The sequence below is a fragment of the Heterocephalus glaber genome, unplaced genomic scaffold, assembly GCF_053883595.1.
Source record: "Heterocephalus glaber isolate CG9 unplaced genomic scaffold, H.glaber_assembly_v1.0 deba00000331, whole genome shotgun sequence".
Taxonomy (NCBI): domain Eukaryota; kingdom Metazoa; phylum Chordata; class Mammalia; order Rodentia; family Bathyergidae; genus Heterocephalus; species Heterocephalus glaber.
Genome location: NW_028258142.1, coordinates 55,630,961 through 55,649,262, shown reverse-complemented (window position 1 = coordinate 55,649,262; position 18,302 = coordinate 55,630,961). Strand labels below are relative to the sequence as shown.

Sequence of the window (18,302 nt, the reverse complement as noted above, 5' to 3'; positions counted from 1 at the left end):
TATCTGAACACCTCAATGACAGCAGATAGCTAATGTGGCTGTCCTTAACAAATCTATCTTACCCTGCAGATCTCATGATAAATCTGCCAATTCTTCCAGTCTGTAGATCAAATAAATATTTCAGGGGTAAACAGAATTCTTGATTTATTCCAGACTATCGGGTAAGAGCAGACTTTGAAGTAGGCTGCATAGGGTCAAATGCTGAGTTTGGCTTTTACTAGTTCTTAGGCAAATTTGCTAAACTCTCTGTGCCTTAGTTAGCTTATCTGTAAAAAGGATTTAACAACAAAACGCAAACCTAGAGACAGAATAAAACTGAAGAATACCATAGACAAAGTGAAAAAAAGGCCTACAGAACAATCATTTTGAAGACACTGGATGTCAAGAGAATGTGGAATTACATTTTCAAATGATAACAGAAGATAATTATAACCTAGTGAAGGCGAAATAAAGATTAAGATAGAGATTTTATAACTCAGGCCCTGAATGAAAGAATCACTTAAAGATTTGCCTCAGTCAGAAAGAAGTGAATCCAGAAGAGAGGAGGATATCAAAGTCAAAGGCATTCCAAAGAATGTGGAATAAACATTCCCCAGTTCTCATGATTTCTTCCACATTTTATCTCTAGAAGGTCTTAGTGACTGGTACAAACTGTACATTTACTATCCTGACAGAACAAGTTTACTACTTGTGAGTTTAAAAGAAATGTTATATAAAGTAAGTAAATAGATAATTCATCACATTCACCCATTTGTGGAGGGGGGGTCCTCCATCAGGCAGCACGTGCTATGGAGGTGCTGCAGATTAACAGACAAAATTCCTGCCCTCATGGAGTTTATATTTTAGTGGGGGAGGCAGACAGTCATGTACAGGAAGTCTAAAAAGTGACAAAGAAAAACAAGCAAAGTAGAGGGACAGCAAGTGTTGAGGGGCGCTGAAATTTTGGACAGGAAGGTGTAAGGGCCCTGGCAAGGCGGAGCTGCTGTGCTCAAAGGATGAGATGAATTTTAAAAGAGACTTGTCACAAAGGTGAGGCAGGCTGAGTGAACTAACAGAAACTGGCATGCAGGCCACAGTTACCATTCTGGGTTAGAGGGGCAGGGGGAGGGGACAGAACAGTTGCTAAGCCCAGCAAGAACTGGAGGAAGCCAATGGCACTGTTAAACCACACCCCAGCTGCAGGGAGTGGAGCTAAACCCCTGACCCGCTTCTCCTCCAGTCCCCTGAACAGACTCCCATTTGCTGAACCCATCAGAAGTCCTGGCACAAGGAGGCCCTGGTAAAACAGGCTGCAGGACAGAGAGAGACGGTGCGTGGAGAAGCAAACCAATGCAGGTGGCAGAAGCCTCAGTCCAGGGGGACTGTTTGAAGAAAGACCAAGGGCAGTAAGAAGTGAGTACCCTGGAGAAAGCCTTCCGGGAAGAGGGGCCAGCACATTAAAGGCTCGAGGCAGGGACACTCCTGGATGGACGGGGGATGGCAAGAAGGCTACAGGGCTGTAGAGGAGCCACCAAGGGGATGGGAGAGATGAGGACCAAGAAGTAAATGGGCTGCAAGGCACAAGTCATTAGGCTTTGTTTTTCAAGCCAAGTGAGGCAATTTGTAAGCCGCTGGGTGCTTCAAGCAAAGGTTACCAACTGTGGCTATCTGAGAAAGTCCTGGGGCAGAACCAGAGAGGGCAGGTTGGAACCCAAGATCCAGTTGGGAGGTTGCTTTAACAGTCTGCGTGGGAGAGGAGGGTGGCCCGAGCCAGCGAAGGCGGGAAAACTGTTTACGCAAAGCTCAGGATTTTGACGAAGACTTAAACTGACTGAGTGGAAGTGTTTCCCTTTAAGATTTTCTTCTTTTATATAACTAAAACAACTCTCATTTCTTTAGCCAGAGATTCACTCTATACATTTAATAATGTGATAAAGTATATTCATTAAGGTTGGCAGGTAAAGTGACATTTTTTTGGGAAATCAATTTAGCTACATGCTGTTAGCAGGCTCAAAAATACAATTTCACCCACTAATCCCATGTCTAAGAATACTATGGTGATGCAGTGCTAAATCACATGTAAGTACACATTATTTACTACAGTAAAAACCTACATTAAGAATAAACTTAGAGATGCATGGACTGACCACATGGCATTCAAGAAAGCTTACCAAAGTTTCACTAGTGTGGGTCATTTTATTTTTGCAACAAGACTTCTGGTAAAGATAAAATACTAATAGATTTCAATAATACCTTTTCTAAGCCTTGAAAACGTGCTGCCAATGACAGATACATAAAATTCAGCATGCATTCAACAGAAATTATGTCTAAATCTGTTCATGAAAATGATGAAGTATTTCAATAGCGAACATTTCCAACTTAAAACAGCAACCAAATCAGGTGTTTGGTCAAAGGTATTTTACAAGGGAGAGAATGGGAGAAGATTGTTGGAAACAAACCTTAAAAACTGTTTACCTAATTTTAGCTGACCAGTCTATGAAAGTCCTTAAAAGCCAGGATGAAGGGCTTGCATTTTATTCTATAGTGGCAAGGATCTATAGAAAAACTTTCAACAAAAATAAATAATTACAGGCTGGGTGCAGTAGGATGTACCTATAGTCCAAGCTAAAAGGAAGGCTGAAGCAGGAGGACTGCTTGATCCCAGGAGTTTGGGACTAGCCTAGACAACACAGAAAGATCCCATCTCAAGGTCGGGGGAGAGGGGGGAAGTTGGGATACAGACAGAGAGAGACAGAGAGGAATGATGACAAAAAGTACCTATATAAAATTAATCTGGCAGCAGCTGGACATGGTAGAAAATGCCTATAATCCCAGTCCTTGAAAGAGTGAAGCAGAAGGTTCACAAGTTCGAGCTTAGCCTAACCAATTTAGCAAGTCTGTCTCAAACTGAAAAGGGCTCGGGATAGCTCAGTGGCAGAGCACTTGCCTCGCATAGTGAGGACCTGGGTTCAATCCCCACTACCAAAATCAGGGCGGGGTCAATCTGACAACAAGAACGTAACACTTCATGGAATATGAGTCAGAGTAGTTCTTTCAAAGTCTTCTGATTCAACTCCCTCAGGATGGAATGCAGAGGGAGCCCCAGGAGACAAGGAGACTGGGGAAGAGGCTGCTGCCATGATCTGGTTTGATTTGACCAGGTAACGAGCTGAACTAGCACGGTGGAAATCGGAATAAAAAGAAAGCATTTGGGGCCTTGACATTAACACAATTTTGCTAACAACTCCAAACATATGATCAAAATTCTTCTTACAACATTTTTGTTTTTCTTTTTAAAATTTATTTTAATGTAATACAAGTAGATATTAAGGGAAATTTTAAAAGCACTCTTCCATGAAAAAATAAAAACTTCACAACAAAATAATTTGAGAATAACAATAAACACTGTATAACATGATCCTAAAAGAACAGCCAAAATGTTACTCAGTACAAGTCATAGACAAAAAAAACTCTGTTACTAAGAAACAAACAAATGAAAGGACCAAACTTTCTTTTAATGAACAAAGAGAAACTGGGAGCATAAATCTTGAGAAGGGCCAGAGGCTGTTTGAAGCAGGAGGTGTATCTATCTGTTTCCTTAATAAAACACAAAGGACAAGGTTACTGTCTACAAGCCCTTGGCATTAGAGCACTCATTGTTACCTTCAACTTTCCTATTCCATTCATGAAATTATTTTAATCTATGTACTTACTATTTATATAAAATGTAATGTTATTTATCTGCTCTGATCTTTCAGAAAATGTTCACAGTTATTTGTGAATAAGCCCACTGAATTACTCTTAACTCACTCCACAGACATTTAACGCAGAGCAAAAGCCCATTAAGTTCTACTGTAGATGTATTCAACAGGTTTTTGTGGGGTACTGGGGATCAAACTCAGGACCTTGCGCTTTCACGGCAGGTGCAGTGCCACTGAGCTAAATCTCCCGCCCAACAGGGTTGTCAGATAATAGTCAAGCATCTCCGAGTCACCCAGATGGCACTCACCATACGGAAAAAATCTCTTGTGCTAACGAATATTATGCATCTAAGTAATGTTCATGTGTTATTAGTCTCTCCAAACTGGAATGAATCATTGCTAATACATCATTAAAAGTGACATGCATGTAGGTAACCTGAACCGAGGTTTGTTTCAAGATTTTAAAAAAACCCACTTAGTTTTGTTGCAGCTCTGATATAATTTTTTTGCTTTGGTCCATGTTAATGAATTAATCTTCATTGGACTTCATAAAAAAAATCTCTCACATGTTATTAGTATCTCTTCTGACTTTTGATCATTCTTGGTGGATGCTGTTTTAAAAGCCCACTGATAGCCAGAGTTGCATAATTCTGTAAATATACTAAAAACCACTGAATTGTACACTTTACACAGGTAAACTTTACATTGTATGAATTATATCTAATGAAACTGTTATTTTTAAAGTCCACTGTAAATGAATAATGCTAAGTAATAAAACAGTCCAGCCTGCAGTTAGTAATCAAAATGACTCCTTCCTGAAGCTACCACTACTGATAAAAATATGGGAAAATCAAAGTAATACCTGTTGAGCTTTAGTAAAGGGATGCTGGAGATACATTCAGACAGATACAACACTGGGAACATACAAACAACCTAGAAATACACTCAGGGAAACTAGCTCACAATAAAAATTGATCATCATGTACTCATAGATAACTAAGCCAATTTATATTTTACGGGAGTCATTTATACACATCATAGCCAAAGTCTAAGCAAATGTTAAGAGCTTAAAGTCTAAGAAACATGATGCATTTTTTCATTTACAAAGGAATAAACAATTTTGCTTAATACTTAAGTTTCATTTTTAGACTATCTGTAGTCAGTTCTTCATAATTCATAACTAACACAGATCACAGATATAAAAAGTTATAACTGAAAGATTAGTAAGTAGATAAGCTTGTATATGCATTTATAGAATCATGAAAGGCTAAAACAGATATAACAAACTCCTTTAATGTACAGATAGGAGAAGAGATAGGAGAACTGAGACTTAGAGGAATTAAAGGTACTGTTCAAAGAAACACTTAGGGCCGGGGATTTAGCTCAGTGGCACTGCACCTGCCTTGCAAGTGCAAGGCCCTGAGTTCAATCCCCAGTACCGAGGGGGGGAAAAAAAAAAAAAGAAACAACTAGTAATATGGCAGTCAACCCAAGGCCAGTCTCCTGGAGTACTCACAAGCAGAATTTCTTAAAGCTTGAGAAATTTTAACTTTAAATTGGCTTTTCTTTTTCCTAAAAGAATAAATATTACTCTATAAAGTAAACATCCTCAAAGAATAAAAATGTTAAATAGCCCTTTTTAAATTTCAAATTAGTTTCATAAAATGTATTCTGAGGGCCGCGGATTTAGCTCAGTGGTTCGTTCCAGCAACTGCCTCACAAGCGCAGGTCCCAAGTTCGATCCCCGGTACCAAAAAATAAATAAGTAAAAATAATATAAAATGTATTCTGAATTCAAAACTAAAAACTGTTAGAACTGCAGAGGATCAATACCTCTGGAAATGGGTTGTGTTAAAGAGTGATTTTTGATAATGCTTCTCTTTTTTTTTTTTTTTTACCTTTGGCCATGTCGTACTCCTTTATCATTTTGAGAAAGTTGGAAATTTCCATATCAAGTCTCTGTTGACATCCTTGTGCTTTCTGGAAAAACAAAGAAAAAAAGTTAAATGAATAAAGAATTTTTACATTATTTATGCTTTAATGTTTCTCCCCAAACTTTCACAGAATGATTGATTCCTTATAAAGAGGAAAAAAGAGAAAAAATATTCCTTTAGAAATTGAATATAATATTAATATAATAATATATAATTATATATATTTTGTCAAGCAGAGATTAATAAAAATATTTAATTCTAAACACATTCAACATCTGTCATCTATATAACATAAAACACTTTTAATTAACACTGCTATCTTATTGTGCCATGTGTACATGAAGAATTAGATTTCTCTGATTAACTTTCATTAGGTATTATTAAATTTAAGCAATTATAAAGACTGTATTTTAAAATATATCTCTGTTTTTAAAAAATCCAGATGGTCCTAACATTTGGAAACCACAGGCTGAATTTCATTCAGCAATCTAAGCACACACTGCCTCCACACAAATCAGACCAGGAAGGGCATTTTCTTAGTAAGTCAAAGCTTATGAAAAGAAGGTAAAATCAATTCTAGAAAGCATTCTTGCTTGGAATTTCAAAGCTCTACATAGTTAGATCCCTAAGAACAAAACAAATACAGAATTCTATGCTATAAGGGCATCCTGTCTTAGAGCAAATCTGCCAGCAGATGAAAATCAATGTCATTTTAAATTTAGTTTTATATATGATTTCCCTTTAAAGAAGTGACAAAAATAAGAAAATTATCATTGTAAATTTTCTTGGTTATGGAAATTGAAAACACTTATCCTGAGAACCATGATCTTATAAATATCAGAATCACAGTGCTGAGTAATATATTTGGCCTCCTTTGTACTCTGAATCACAACTGGTCCATCATAAAACATTTTGCTAAGCCCAAATTAACCTACTGTAGATTATGAGCCAAGGTGACACAGGTAAGCACCATTTTCTCCAATTCCACCTTATAAATATTTTAGTGCTTATGAAGCTCAGTTCAACCACTGCAGAATTATTCATGGTACATTAGTGACAGTCAATGTTCTCCTGCAAACTTATATTATTCTTTTCCAGGGTCCTAACAACGTTTAAATATAACTTATTTTTGGAGAGGGAGTGTCCCTGCACTATGCAATTTAAAACACCATAAAGAGAGTATTGGTAAGTATTGGAATTTTTTCAGACATAGCCTGTGAGTACAGGTTGAAGGCAGGAAAAAGCAGAGCTGGAAACATGCACTGAAGCCAAGTACCTCACCCATGATTTATTAATAGAAAATCGTCATTCTCAGTCTATACATATTTAATATTCTTGCTCATGTGAAAGTCAACACCAGTTTCTCCTTTTCCTTTACAGGATAAAAGTTGGCTAGACTCATAAAAGTGAGCACCAGCTTCATTTGCAGACTGTGAATCTATAATAAGTAGTACAGCTTCTGAAATTGTAATTAAAGGCAGGAAACACCCCCTACAGCATCATTTTCAAATATTTGAATCATATTCGTCTTACCTTAGATTGACAGTAAAAAAAAAAAAAGGTGAATGATTTGATCACTTGATCAATGATTTTCTTGTTTAAAAAAACGGTATATAATAGGTAAGGAGAAGAGTCAATCTACATATACAGTATTAAATTGGGTGTATGTGTCTTCTGTTTAAACAATCTAGTGCCATTATACTGATACTTCAAAACAGAGAGGGGCAATACAATAAACACAACACACTTGCCAATTTGCTATAATCTTCCTTGGTGGTTATTGGTGGTATTATGAAAACCTCAACATCTACTCATGAAAGTGAATGCTTATGAAATCTCTACAGAGCCTGCCATGGTGTCTCATTCTTGACTTCTATGCCAGTCACCCTGTATCAAGGACTCTAAGTTTTACTTTTTATTTCTTGAACTACATACAGTAAATAGGACTCCACTGAGCAATGGTGTAATACTGATGTCTGACAGAATTTAAACCACTTCCAGGTTATCTGGGCAAAGAACACAGAACAATAGTCACACCTGACAGAGGCCCAAAGGATGGGAAGGCAACACACAAGCAGCCGAGCCACAAGAACAGCCCAGGTCACCTGTTCCCACTTCTGTCCACATGGACTTTTGCTCCCAGCTGCTGGACTTAAACTGATGTTAAAATACCCCATCCTGACCTATGTGGCAGTTCAAAAATGTGTATCAATGGGATGGGCAGCATGCGAAGAGTGGACAGGGTAATTCTACCACCAGCCATTTAAAGTTCCCAGGGCATTGTCTGGAAATAGGACCAAAGGGGTTTTTTTGAGGTGACAAAAATATTCTTCCTGTATCCTGTCATGCTGGGCTTGGTGGTACACACCTGTAATCCCAGCACTAGGGAGGCTGAGGGAGGCTGAGGCAGGAGGATCACCACAAATTTGAGGCCAGCCTGGGCTACCTAGTAAGCTCAAGGTCAGCCCGAAGTACATAGCAAGTCTGTCTCAAAAAGCAAACAAAATGGAAAAAAAAAAGATTTGACAGCAACAACTCACCAGCAGTAGTGGTTATACAAAGTACATATATTTGTCAAAATACATTAAATTGAAGATGTAAAATGAATTTTACTGTATAAAAAATTATACCTCAAAAATATTAATTGAAACTTCAAAACCATAGTGTGTACAATCCTGACAAGCTTCCTCTTTGCACAAAACAGTCCTATTGCAAGCAGAGGTACCTACTACTTCTCCCATGGTCTTCCTAACTCTAGCCAAGTCCACTTCAAGGTTAGCCTTATCTCCCCTTGCTCTAAGCTAAGCCAGAGATCATATATTCTATTTTAGCATTTTACTGTGGTCCTACTCTAAAACTATCTTTTTTTTTTTTTTCAACCAGGGATCGAACTCTGGACCTTGCGCTTTCAAACGCAGGCGGCGGAACCACTGAGCTAAATCCCCAGCCCTATAATTATCTTAATGTTCTATTTTGCAGTAGGTGTATACAGAAAAACAAAGATCTAGAGAGAAAAAGACTTCTTCCCCACATCCCTGACTGGTGTCCTAAAGCCCATTTTGCCATATTCCTCACCCCAAAGCAACAACTGCTAATTTTTCATCTTACTAGGGACATTCTAGGCTGACACAAACATGTCTGTGTACATGTTCTGTTTTTTTTTTTCCATCCAAGTCACAGCACATTTGATGTCCCATTTTATACCTTGCCATTTGCACTTCACATATCTTAAATATATCAGCATATCTAAGTCAGCCTCATTCTTATACAGATGGATGAACCCTTACCAGTCCCATGCTGATACACAGGCATCGTTCTATGTATTCACTGTAATGAATAATGTAGTCTTAAACAAGGAAAGTTGTATCTTTTTCAGTTGGCTAAAATTTAGAGTTATCTGCTCATTATTTCTCTAAAAGGTTCACCTATCACTGCTGCAGAAGCGAGACATTCTCACCAAACACAGCTCCCACTCTGCTAATGTCATCTCAAGTATCTAAGAGCCAATCCCACTGCTGTTCACTAAAACTTCCCATGATGACAGAAACGTTGTATCTGTGGGTCCAATGTGATAGTCACATGTGCTACTAAGCACTGGAAATGCAGCTAGTTAAAATAAGGGACTGAGGGCCAGGGATTTGGCTCAGTGATTCCAGTGCCTGCCTCGCAAGTGCAAGGTCCCGAGTTCGATCCTCAGTACCAAAAGAATAAATAAATAAAATAAGGGACTGAATTTTTAGTTTCATTAATTTACTTGTCAATAGACATGAGCGGCGAGGAGCATTCATATTGGACAGTGTAGTTCTACACAAATATTGTGCTTGACTTTTTCAACTTTTTTTTCAGAAACATTTTCAAGATGCTATTAAGGCAACACCATAAAGACAGTATTTCTATGACCTGTCTTATACTTTTCTCCCTGGAGACTCAACCTGAAGGCAATGAGAGGGCTCAAAACAAAAAAATTGTTTTCAGTTTTTGGGAGGACCACAGCTTGTAGGGCGGTAAATTGAGACCAAAAGTGTCATAAAACATGCTCACTTTTTCTCAGTTTCTTATAAGTCTACTTACTAATCCAAAGGTATGTTGAGGAAATGAAATCAATTTTTTAGTTAATTTAGATGATTAGAGCATACCAATCCTAGAATACCTGATTCCTTTAGAATGTCCACAGAAACCAAGAACAATCTGCTTCATAAACTGGGCCCTAAATTTCCTTGTAACTTAACTGAAGCATCAGAGACATCCTGGAGCCAACCTACGCCAAGCTACAATTCAACACACTTCAAAGCTCCATTTCAGATTTTACCTATTTTGAACCAGCTTGCAGATGCTGAGGCGGAATCAGGACCCACAGAGGGAGCATCCAAAGCCTGTCGGACAGAGCTAGCTTGCAAAACTTGGCCATTTCAGCCACTTAACAGTGGCTAAAACACTCACTGGCGTGACATTCTATAAATATTAGAAGGAAATAATTTCATGGTTTTAAAGTTAACATTTGAACAAAATAGTCAAATAAGGAATAAAATAGAAGGTATAGTTGAGGTTGGTAACCTAGCTGAAAATTTGAAACTACTGCTAAAGAAGAAATTTTTAAGGAAGTTTAATAGTATACAAGTTAGCACGAATGACAACTGATTAGAGCAATGTAAAGTGTTTAACATAAAAAGATATATAAGAACAAATCCATATCCTTATTTTGCTTGTTGCTTTCATTCAAAAGGTCTTAAAATTACCATAAAATCCTGGAAATATACTGGTATGCTTTGTAAATCTTTCCAGGTCTTATCATTCACCTCATATTGAGGAGAAGATTCACTTAAGGAATATCAACTAAATTTTAAAGCATTTAACACAGTTTTACTTGCTTAACATGACTGTGGCCATATGTATTTAAACATTCTCCATTTTCACAGTTTTAGTATTATTCTAAATGCTCTAGTAGATGTCACTTTTTTTTTTTTTAGTAGATGTCACTTTTGCAAAGTTCACTGATAAGAGTCTCAAATTGATAAAACTCTGCAAGTGGTAAAAAACTTCAGAAGAGTTCTTGATTTAGAAACATAAATCCCACAACCAATCCATATGCTCTGACATAATTATTTACATTGAATTCATCATGTGTAGTTCTACCTTCCAAACCCAATTCCCATTCTCTGATAAAGAAGCTGCATTTCAAAGCTATAGCCAGAAACTGATGCTCTTCCAGTAAAAAAATACCTATCTCATGTCAATTACATAGGCTGATATTCTTCAGTGGGTAAGACATCGATGTCACCTCACACCGGGGCCTCTCTGTTCATTACTGACACTTTATCTCTGAGCAATAAAGTCACGGACTTCTATAGTGGTTTTAAACAAAACTATCGGTGAAGAAATGTGTCACTACGGTTGCATTATTTAAATTCTGAAATACGTGGTGAAGTCATAAAGGGCAGCAAGTCAAGCTATTCCTGCTCCCCCTACTGGTAACAGTCTCCAAACAGAATGACAACTGCTTCAGCAATGTGAAGCATGTAACAGGAAGCAATATACACAGGCACAGGTCTAGAGCCTTAGACCCTATCTGCAGAGACATTTTATAGTACTGCCGAAAGACATCTTCAATACCAACAGAATATGAGGAGACAGAGAAAATACGTGTCACTGTTGTCAGAAATCATAATTTCAAAACCTCACCTCTTAACAAAGTAATTCTTGATTAAAACCTACATGACAGAGTAGAGTGAAGACCAGAGTATGTTCTATTAACCTGTAAGGATTCCTTCAACTCCACAGCAGAAACCGCCTCTTCCTCTTCATCCTCGGTCATCTGGTCCTGAGAACAGTAGTGGGTGCTATAAGCAGAATGCTCTTCGATTGCTTCCAGCCAGTTCTGAGATAATCCAAGGATGTGAATAAAAGTGAAGAACATTTTTACTCCAAAGAGACAATATGACAATGATCTATATAAAGCATCAGTGCAGCACTTCCATCCTATAGTGCTCAATTTTCTCATTTAAAAATTGAGGGTAGACTACATTACCATTTAGCTTTTTTTCCAAAGTCAGTAGGGGCCCTTCACATTCAAAGAATCAAAATGAAAAACAAATTATGAACAGAAAACACCTACAAGTGCTTGTTGATTAAGAACTAATTCATAAGCCAAATTTTAAACACTTTATATAGTTGTTCCTACTAAAAAAGTAAAATCAACAAGATCGTAGAATAAATGTTAATATTGTACTTATATTACATTTTTCATGTCTTTAAATGTCCTTTAAGTTTTACGAAAAAGAAATGAATCCAGACGATTACCTCCCGTGACTGTTGAAGGCTATTCTTAGGAACCCTGAAGCCATGAATGGTGTCATCAAAGCATTTAATAAAGAAGAGGCAGCTATCACTGGATTTCACCTTAGACATAAAGAAATGAGTGAGACAACATTCACTGACAAAATAAGATCCTAAAATTACCTATACATAAAATCTGAACTATTAACATGACTTAATAATACTCAAATACAGTGGTATCTTGGTTCATAAACTTAACTTGTTCTAGGATTTGGGGGAAGATGGTTGCTTTTGTATTTGTGTAGGGAAGATGACCGCAATTGTGTTTGTCACCCAGTGTGGAGTTTGTGAACAGAAGCAAATCTTGTTGAACACTTCTGTTTGAGAACTGAATTGAGAACAGAAATATTCATGAGCCAAGATATTACTGTAATTTAAAACACTGACAACATCAGAGAAAAATGATATAGTGGTAGTATCAAATATACCATAACTTATCTATGTCAAATCTGGCTTTCATATTCTTATAATAAATACTAATGATTCACTTCGTATGTAGCTTTAGCTCTATACATCCTATTAAAGATAAGTTAGTATGCAGTTAGAATCTAAAACCCTTTTTGAAAGCCATAGCGCCAACACCTTCTTTGTACCACCCTTGTGTATGTTTTGTGCTGACTACGGAAAATGTTTTAGCTTAGCATAAAATAATGAGGTTAATAAAGACAGGGGAAGGGAAAGAGTAAGAAATAATTTTTAAATAAAAAATTGGAAAGGGAGAAGATGTAAAAATGGAAAAGGGCAAGCTTCTGCTTCAAGACTCTACCAGAGGACACTCCTTGCAGAAAACAAATACAAAACTATTTTGTGAGCCCCCAATCCCCCTTAGATGAAAAGCCAGCACAGGAAGGATGCAGAAAGCAAGCAACCTTTGATAGGCTGTTGGAAAGCACTGTTCTCTAGGAGGAAATGGAAAGAGGAGCTGTGGAAGACCAATGGCCTGGGTGAGCACCAAGAGCAGCGCATCTAGTGAGGTGACAGAAACAAGGGCCCGTGCGGAAAACCCAGCCTGTCTGTCTTTAGGAATGAATCAAGCAAAACTGGGGAGCCACAAACACCAAAGAGAGCAGAGGAGTCCCTCAAGAAAAAGAGACAGATGAGACAGCCCCCAAGTCTGTATCCTCATATCTCTAACCGATCCATGAACCACACATGCTCAGGAAGATTCAAAGGAGCTCACACAAACACAATCAATCTCAATGGGGGCCAGATCCACCACCCAAGACAGTTTACAATCCAAACCAAGGCAAGAAAATGTCTTGCTAAAACAAAGGAAGTAACACTTAACAAAGAGAAACAACAGAATCCAGGATCTCTAGAACTTAACATTGATAACATTAAGAATACAATCCATACTAACTCACATATAAGGAAGAAAGCAGAACACATTCACAAAAGAAAAATGCAAGACCAAAACTGTCAGAAAGGATAATAAAGACTAAAATATACAGTACCTCCAAGAGAAAGAAAATATAAAGATACAGAGAGATTCAAAGTAAATAGATGAAAATAGTCATCATACAAGCCACATTGGTTATATTAATATCAGGCAAAAAAAATTTCAAAACAAAATGGATTATAAAGAAGATCAATATGTTAATTAGAAAAATAACAGCCATATATATATATATATGTGATCAATAACATCAAGAATCATACGGGGCGGGGGATTTAGCTCAGTGGTTTCGCTGCCTGCTGTGCAAGTGCAAGGACCCAAGTTCAATCCCCAGTACCAAAAAAACCAAAAAACAAAACAAAAATAAAAAAGAATCATACAATCAGACAAGCATAGTTACAGATTTTAACACCTATTCAGTAACTGATAGAACTAGCTAAAACTCAGGAAAGACACAGAAAATCTGAATTACACTATGATCATCCTGAGTTAATACTTATAGGACACATTCCACCACTCCTAGGGCAGAGGAAGTGAGCCAATCCCAGCGCCCAGGAGGAGGCTCCCCTGACGCCATTCCACCACTCCTAGGGCAGAGGAGGTGAGCCGCACAGGCGCCAGCACCACCCTCCCACCCCATACCCCTGGAAATGAGAAGACATGTAAACAAGCCTCAAAAACAGACTTCCAGATCACCTACAGCAACCCTAAAGGGAAATGCGATGGAACACTCTGACACTCAAACACCTGGATTCCCTGAACTGGCAACAAAAGAGGATCTGGAAAAAAATGAAATCAGAAATAATTTCTCAGGTAAGAGCAAAAATTGTGCCCATAGTGCATAATCATGATTAATAAATCTAGAGGACACAGATAAAAAAATAAAGGAGCTGAGGAACATGATGGAATCCCAACATAAGAAACAAATGGAATCCATAAAACAGATACAAACAGATTTCCAGGAGATTAAAAACTCCACTGAAAGTCTACACAGAAGAATGAACCAATGTGAGGACAGAATTTCAGATATAGAAGATAAGATTGCAATTAGCAACCAGGAAAAGAAAAACTGCTTTAAAATTGTAAGGGAACACGAGAAATCAATCCAGCAGCTGCTAGATGATACAAAGAATAATATAAGACTGAATGGAGTCAATGAAGAAAGAGGAGAGAGTGCAGATGACATAAAAAAGCTGTTCACAGAAGTGATGCCAGAACACTTCCCAAGGAGGGGAAAACAACTTGACATACAGATAAGTGAGGCATATAGGACTACCAACTAGCCTTAATCAAAAAAAATCTACACATAGGCATATAATAGTTAGGATTCCAGAAACCCAACAGAAGAACAAAATTCTACAAGCAGTGAAAGAAACAAATCACATACAAAGCAAAGCCCATCAGAATCACAGCAGACTTCTCAATGCAAACCCTCAAGGCAAGAAGAGCTTGGAGTGATGTATTTCAAGCCCTAAAGGAAAACAGCCTCCAACCCAGATTGATGTACCCTGCAAAACTATCTTTCAAAATGGATGGTGAAATAAGATACTTTCATGACAAAGGGCACCTCAGGAACTTCATGAATACCAAACCAGCACATCAAAAAATTTTAGAAAATATCCTAGGAAAAGACAATGAGGATCACAACCCCCAGGAAGCCCAGCAGAAGGAATCCACTGGGCATGACAAATTAAATGCAAAGGGGGAGAATCCAAAGAAAAAGTCATGACAAGGCTTTTAAAACTTTTAACTTCATCTCCCTAATGAGTGTATAATTCAATCTTGTTATTGTGCTGATGAGTATTTTTCTGATTCTAGTGTTGCACACCTTTCCTTGTGCTGTACCGGCTATTTATCATCTTCTTGTGTCTTTTTAATTGTGTTTTCTATTAATGAGCTGTAAGAGTTCTTTATATATTCTGGTCATAGGTTGTATGCATTGTAAATATGGTCTGTTTAAGGACTGCTTTTCATTTTAATGATGTCATTTAAAGTTCTAAATTTTGATGGAATCTCATTTATCAATTTTCTTTTATACATCATGTTTTTTGTATCCTAGGAAGTTCTTGCCTACTCTAACTTCATAAACATTTTCCCTTATAATTTATTCTTAAAGTTTTAGAGTTTTAGTCTTCCATATTTAGGTTCATAGATCCTTTGAAGTTATTTTTATGTATGGAAATAAAGGGTTGAGGTTAATTTTTTATATACGGATACCAGGTATTCTAGTGCCATTTGCTGAAAACACGATCTTTTCCTCGGCTCTTGAATTCAGTTTATGTTCTATAAAATGTTAATGTTTAATAATCTTTCAAAACTCAGTTACTTGTAAATAAAGAAAATATTCAAGTTTTGAAAAAAAAGAAAAAACCTCAGTGGACCATATATGTGTGGTTCTATTTCTACATTCTTTGTTTTATGCCAGTGATCTATATGTCTTTCCTTACACCAACACTGCCTTGATTACTGTAGCTTTAGAGGAAGTCTTTTTTTGGTACCAGGGATCGAACTTGGGTGCTTGCGCTTGTGCAGCAGGCGGCAAAACCACTGAGCTAAATCCCCTAGACTAAATCCTAGAGTAGGAAGTCTTAAAATTAGGTACTAAACGTCTTCCAACAGTTTTTTTTTTTTTTTTACTTTTCTAGGTCCTTTGTACTCATAACTTTTAAATTTCAATATCCAACTCTTCATTTATAGCAAGTATACACAGACCTGAATTTTTATATATACCTTGTATTTTCTAATCCTGCTAAATTCAAATACAAGTTCTAGGGGCTCCTAGAAATTTCTTAGTATTTTCTCTGTAGGTGATCGTATCATCTACATATAAAGATTTTGCTTCTACCTTGCCAATCCTATCCTAATTGTGTCTTTTTATTGCCAGACTATTTTGGTTTAGGTCTATGTTTCAAAGTTTAATGGACAGATGAAGAGTAGGCATATCTGCCCTTGTTCCCCACCTTAGGGAGAAAGCATTGTATCTTCTCCATTCATATAAGGTGTTCTCGCTGGAAGTATGGAGTACATGTCTTTGGTCTGTTGAGAAGGTTCTGTTCTACTTCTAGTCTCCTGATAGCTTTCACCATGAACAGCTGTAGAATTTAGTCTGATACTTTTTCTCCAACTAGTGATTGGATCATATGGCTTTTTCCTTTCCTCTGTTAAAATGATGACTTCTGGGAGTGGATCTTCCAATGCTGAACCAACACTGCCATCCCTGTAATAAAACCACTTTCTACATACTGCCAGATCTGACTTCTAATAGTTTGTTTTGTTAAAACAAATTTCTATCTATGTTCATACTTTCTTCTATTATCTTTATCCAGTTTTAGGATTAGCACAATGTTGATTTCCTAAAATGAGGGGAGAAGTGTTCCTTCTTTTTTCTGCTTTAATTGTTTGATATAATTTATCAGTAAACTGTTGTTGTCATATAAGTAGGTTTTCAAGCCAGGAATATACTTTCTTTAGTAGGTGCTATTCAAATTTTGTATTTCCTCCAGAGTTAGTTTCATTAATTTGTCTTCCAAGGTACTTCTTAGAAGTTGTCAAATTTATTTCAAAACAGATTTTTGTAATATGCTTTCTATATCCTTGGGCCGGGGATTTAGCTCAGTGGTTCCAGTGCCTGCCTTCCAAGCGCAAGGACCCGAGTTCAATCCCCGGTAACAAAAAAAAAGAATAACGCTTTCTATATCCTTTTAAATTCTGTAAAATCTGTGGTAATGTCTCCTAGATCTTGATATTGTAATTTTAAAAGTATATAATTGACATTGTGTAATAGGAAGTAAAGGTCTAAAGGACCAGGGGAAGTGGGAGGGGTAGGGGAAAGGAAAGAAGGGAAAAGAAAAAATATGAGAAAAGGAAAAAAATGGAAACAAAGTTTTTGCAAATAGGGGAGGGTGGAGGGGGTGAAGGGAGGCCAAGGGGAAGGGAAAAAAAATACGAACCAAGATACATCATGTAAGGGTACAAGATCCCAATGATAAATGTAACTGTATTTTATACCTAAAATGTACCAATAAACTTAATGGGGAAAAAAAATATTTATAGGACACAACACTCAACCAGTGCATGTATTAGGACAATACACAAGCAGAGCTCTTACAAAAATATTGGTAATTCTGACAAGATGCGAGTCATATAGTGTATGTTCAATGACCAACACGGAATCATATTATAAATCAGGAACAAAATAACCAAGGAACTCCAATTATTTAGGAATTAAACTCATTAAATCCAGTGGGATGAAAGAAAAACAGGTACAAAGGGAAAAATATAGCTTAAATGGCCACATTAGTAAAGAAGACAGGTCTCAGTAATCTAAGCTTTAGCTTTAAGAAACTATAAAAGAGAGCAAGTGAAATCCAAAGCAACAAAAAAAATTTTTAAATTAAGACAGGAAACAAAAACAACAGAAAATCCAGTAAGACCAAACAACTAGTTCTTAGAAAAAAATCAATAAAATTGAAACATTATTAGGCAGCTTGAAAAAAAAAAAAAGACAAAAGTATCACTATAAGAACTGAAAGAGGGTACATTAGCATACCAATATGAGGACAATAGATAAGGGCATAATGTTAACAATAAGTTTGAAAACAGCAATTGAGGAAACTTAACTTACAGTCTGTTATGGCTGGTGTTTAGATGTCCCCCCAAAGCCTCATGCTGTCTCAGAGGCGGCTGAATAGAGTGTGTGACTGACTCACAGTGGGACTAGGCTTGAGGGCACTGGGATTAAGGGTGTGAGTACTGCCTGCCCAAAGTAGCCTAAATAAGAAAAAAAGGGGCAGACAGGTGCTGTTAAATTTCCTTGTTACTTTTGCGGTCTTCCTCCACCATGAACAACCCGGTTGGTCCTCTGCCACCCTGTCTTGGAGCCGGCCGATAATGGACTGAAACCTCTATGAAATGTAAGCCAAATAAACCTTTCCCCCTTTAACTTCAGGGGTCAGGTAT

General features: G+C 37.2%; 1 protein-coding gene across 6 annotated transcripts in view; it reads right to left on the bottom strand.

Moving 5' to 3' along the window:
* Positions 1–18,302, bottom strand: part of Osbpl1a (oxysterol binding protein like 1A) — a 198,608-nt gene that overhangs the window by 118,693 nt on the left and 61,613 nt on the right. For all 6 annotated transcript variants that reach the window (XM_087189608.1, XM_021265138.2, XM_087189620.1 and 3 more), the window contains 3 exons: positions 11,912–12,010; positions 11,367–11,489; positions 5,579–5,660 (listed from right to left, as the gene is read on the bottom strand). In XM_087189608.1, coding sequence (XP_087045734.1) covers positions 5,579–5,660; positions 11,367–11,489; positions 11,912–12,010 — 304 coding nt within the window. The remainder of the gene's footprint in view (positions 1–5,578; positions 5,661–11,366; positions 11,490–11,911; positions 12,011–18,302) is intronic.